The sequence below is a fragment of the Rhagoletis pomonella genome, unplaced genomic scaffold, assembly GCF_013731165.1.
Source record: "Rhagoletis pomonella isolate Grant_MI unplaced genomic scaffold, Rhpom_1.0 Rhpom_scaffold_12487, whole genome shotgun sequence".
In the NCBI taxonomy this organism is placed as follows: domain Eukaryota; kingdom Metazoa; phylum Arthropoda; class Insecta; order Diptera; family Tephritidae; genus Rhagoletis; species Rhagoletis pomonella.
This window is the reverse complement of record NW_023471013.1, coordinates 1,401-4,652: the sequence shown is the minus strand read 5'-3', so window position 1 is coordinate 4,652 and position 3,252 is coordinate 1,401. Positions and strand designations below refer to the sequence as shown.

At 33.4% G+C, this 3,252-nt stretch overlaps 1 protein-coding gene across 1 annotated transcript; it reads right to left on the bottom strand.

Annotated features, from left to right (window-relative positions):
* Window positions 1–1,977: 1,977 nt before the first annotated feature.
* Window positions 1,978–2,782, bottom strand: LOC118756846. Its single transcript, XM_036491584.1, has 2 exons — window positions 2,646–2,782; window positions 1,978–2,483 (listed from the first exon to the last, which is right to left on the bottom strand). The coding sequence occupies exons 1-2, from the start codon at window positions 2,656–2,658 to the stop codon at window positions 2,140–2,142; spliced, it is 357 nt and encodes a 118-aa protein (XP_036347477.1). The 5' UTR covers window positions 2,659–2,782; the 3' UTR covers window positions 1,978–2,139.
* Window positions 2,783–3,252: the final 470 nt, after the last annotated feature.

Below are 3,252 nucleotides of genomic sequence, written 5' to 3'. Positions count from 1 at the left end.
TATATATAAGATGTAGGTAAAAAAATTTAGCTACCATTTTTAGCCACAACGACGATTTTTAGCTCTTTTTTAGCCCTTTTTTTAGCTGGAATTTAGCTACCACTAAAAATGTTTCGCGGCAACACTGTAAGGAGTTCCTACTGCCACACCTCGTCAACATCATGTGGGCGAGCCTAGCGGTCGTTTATGCAAAACTACTTACAATCATGAGGTAGGTATGTTTTGTGTGCCGATAGATGTGACAGAAAAGGGAATGGATGAATGCGTGTGGTGTTCAACTGACTGCATCATACAAGGTCTGCTCCCTGCACTTTAAATCAAGCGAAACTAATTATTCAAATGCCAAGAGAAGACGCCCTAATCCTTATGCAGTACCATGAGCGATGTTACCTGTTAAGATATACTTGAAAATATTAAGTCCAATAAGTAGAACAGCAGTGCGCCAAATTGAAGTTTAATTATGTACATATATATTTCGCATTCAAGGATTACTATACATGAACTAAGTCAAAAGATGGTTAATAATAACAAATATGCATATGAATTCCATTTTGTTTTGTGTTTGACAAAAAGAAAGTAACAAATTTTTATATACACTGTCAGAACAAAGTATTGGCCAAGGCACATTAAACAGGTAGTATCAGTAGAGCAAAAACAACATTTGCGTGTATTTTGTTGTTGCTTATGGTATCGAAAGTGTCAAAAACTGTTCTGAATTTTTTCTTCTAAATCAAAGCGTGCCATGTGAAATACAAAAAATTATAAAAAATAAAAAATTGAAATTGGAAAAAATAAAAATTGATGCAACTTTCTTTCCTAGTAAATTTGTTTGCTTCTCGAAGCATTGATCCATCCTTTGCAAGGCCCAGTAATCAGCGGTCGTGCTGCCGAGTTGGGCGAACGTTCCAAAAGCTGCTACTCAATCGCTTGTTTTGTATGGGAAAAGGTTTCACATGCAAATGGATTTTAACAATTCAGAATTTTTGTGAGAAAAAATTAAAAATATTTGACATTTTCGAGACCAAATAATTTGAAAATAAATCAGCTGCTCTACTGATACTACCTGTTCAATGTACCTTGGTATTGGCACAGCAATCTTTTCGCAATATATACAACAATTTTCATTCTAATATTTTTTCGCTAATTTTGTATAAAAATATGGTTCATTCTACGACAAAAAATATCAAAATAAAATTCCTAAACTTTGTGCAAAACTCGCGAAAATTCAGCAAATATTCATCAAAATTTTCAACTTTTCAATCAGATTTTTTATAATTTTTTGAGTGCAGCCCATTAAATTCTAGTAAAAAAAATGCAAGTTCAGAGTTAGTCAAAAATCGCATTGATTTTTGAGAATATTTTTTGTTGAAGGTGTTTGGCATTTTTTCCATATAAAGTATTGTCGAAAAAAATTTGCCAAAAATCAACGGTAATTCTTAGCTACTTAAAACTTGCACTTTATCATAATAAAATTGATTGGGCTACAAATCTGCATACTCAAAAAAATTCAAAAAAATTGATTAAAAAGTTGAAAATTTTGATGAAAAATTGCTGAATTTTCCGCCGTTTTGCACAAAGTTTAGGAATTATATTTTGAGATTTTTTGTCGGAGAATGAACCATATTTTTATACAAAATTAGCGGAAAAGTATTACAATGAAAATTGTTGTATATATTGCGAAAAATTTCGCTGTGTCAATACTTTGTTCCGGCAGTGTATTTACATATAACACATAACACATAAACATAACACATAACATATAACACAAAAGTGCGTGTTCAAAATTATTCATTGTTGATAAAAAATTGTTGGCTGAACGCGTCTGAGTCACTGTTGGCACTGTCACTTGTCACTTGTAAAAAAACAGTTGGTGGATCAATCGGCGAAGCAGCCGGCGTGTTGACTTGAAAGCTTGAGTGGTTCGATACAGGCGTTTGAATAAACTGCTGGTTTCCAGTCTCTTGGTCTTGTTCACTTAACAATTCCTCTAGCAAGAGTAAAGTCCGTATTTTGAACTGCCTGAATCGTACATCGGAAAGATTCGAAATGTCCTCCTGTAAGCTAAACAAAAACATCTTACGGGGATCTGCTTTATTTTCTGTTTTTTCCTTTAAATAATTCATAACTGCCATGTCAACATCATCCTTTGCTTCTCCAAGTCTCTTCCTTTTTTTTGTTGTTTTCCACGCATAAAGAAGTGGCAAGGGCATGATTTCGTTTTTCAGCCACTACATTAATATCGTCGTGGTCAACATCTTCAGTTGTTTCTACTTCCTCGTAGTGGTGCACATCAGATTCCTTTATTTCGAAGTTTGCGGTGTGTTCCAAATGCTGGACTGGTCGAACATACGGCAAAACAAACTCCAATATGTCGTGCAAATAGTAGGGCTTCTTAGCTTTTGCCGAAAAACCACTGGGAGACGGTTTTAAACTTCGGACAAATCCATTCCGTATATTCTTCCATTTCTCCTTACATTCTGCCCCTAAAAATAAATTAAAATAAAATTGTTTATAGTCTCGTCGTGGTTTGTGGATCAAATTAGAAGTTCAAATGGTAAACATATTTTTCTTTTGTTTCAGTGCTTAAATGTAAGCGCCGATAAATATTGTATATTTCAACCACTTTTCTATGCATATGTACATACCTGACCATTTCATCACTTCAGCAATCACTGACCAAGCTTTTTCCGTTAAATCCTTTCGAGAGTATTCCTTCAGCGTTATCTTATCCGTTAACGATTTAACTATACTTCAAAATAGGTAAGTTGGTGGCCCTTAATATGCTTTATGTGTTACACAAAAAGTTTTTTTGTTGAATAAAATAGTAATTCTTTTCAGAGTTCATTGTTTTTCTATACCAGTAATTATAGAAAATGTTTGCGTGTATACTTACATATTTATACTAGCAGTACCCCGGTATGCTTCTCTACACCAAATATTGAAAAACGAATGAAAAGTCCTGGAATTTTTCTATATGAAAATTTATCATTTGTTTTATTTCAAAATTTTTGATTCTTTATTTTAAATCTTAATCCAACACATTTGGATATACAACATTTTTTGTTTTTCCATCTTGGATATGAATAAATAAACAATTTGGAATGCCAACTCTTGAACAGGCCACGTATAGCTACCAATTCCAGTAATCTACCACAAATATTTCAAGAGATATACCAGATGAAAATTTTTGTTAGTATGGGTGGTACCACGTCCCCTTTTCCGAATTCGGGGAAACTTAACACAAACCATCTG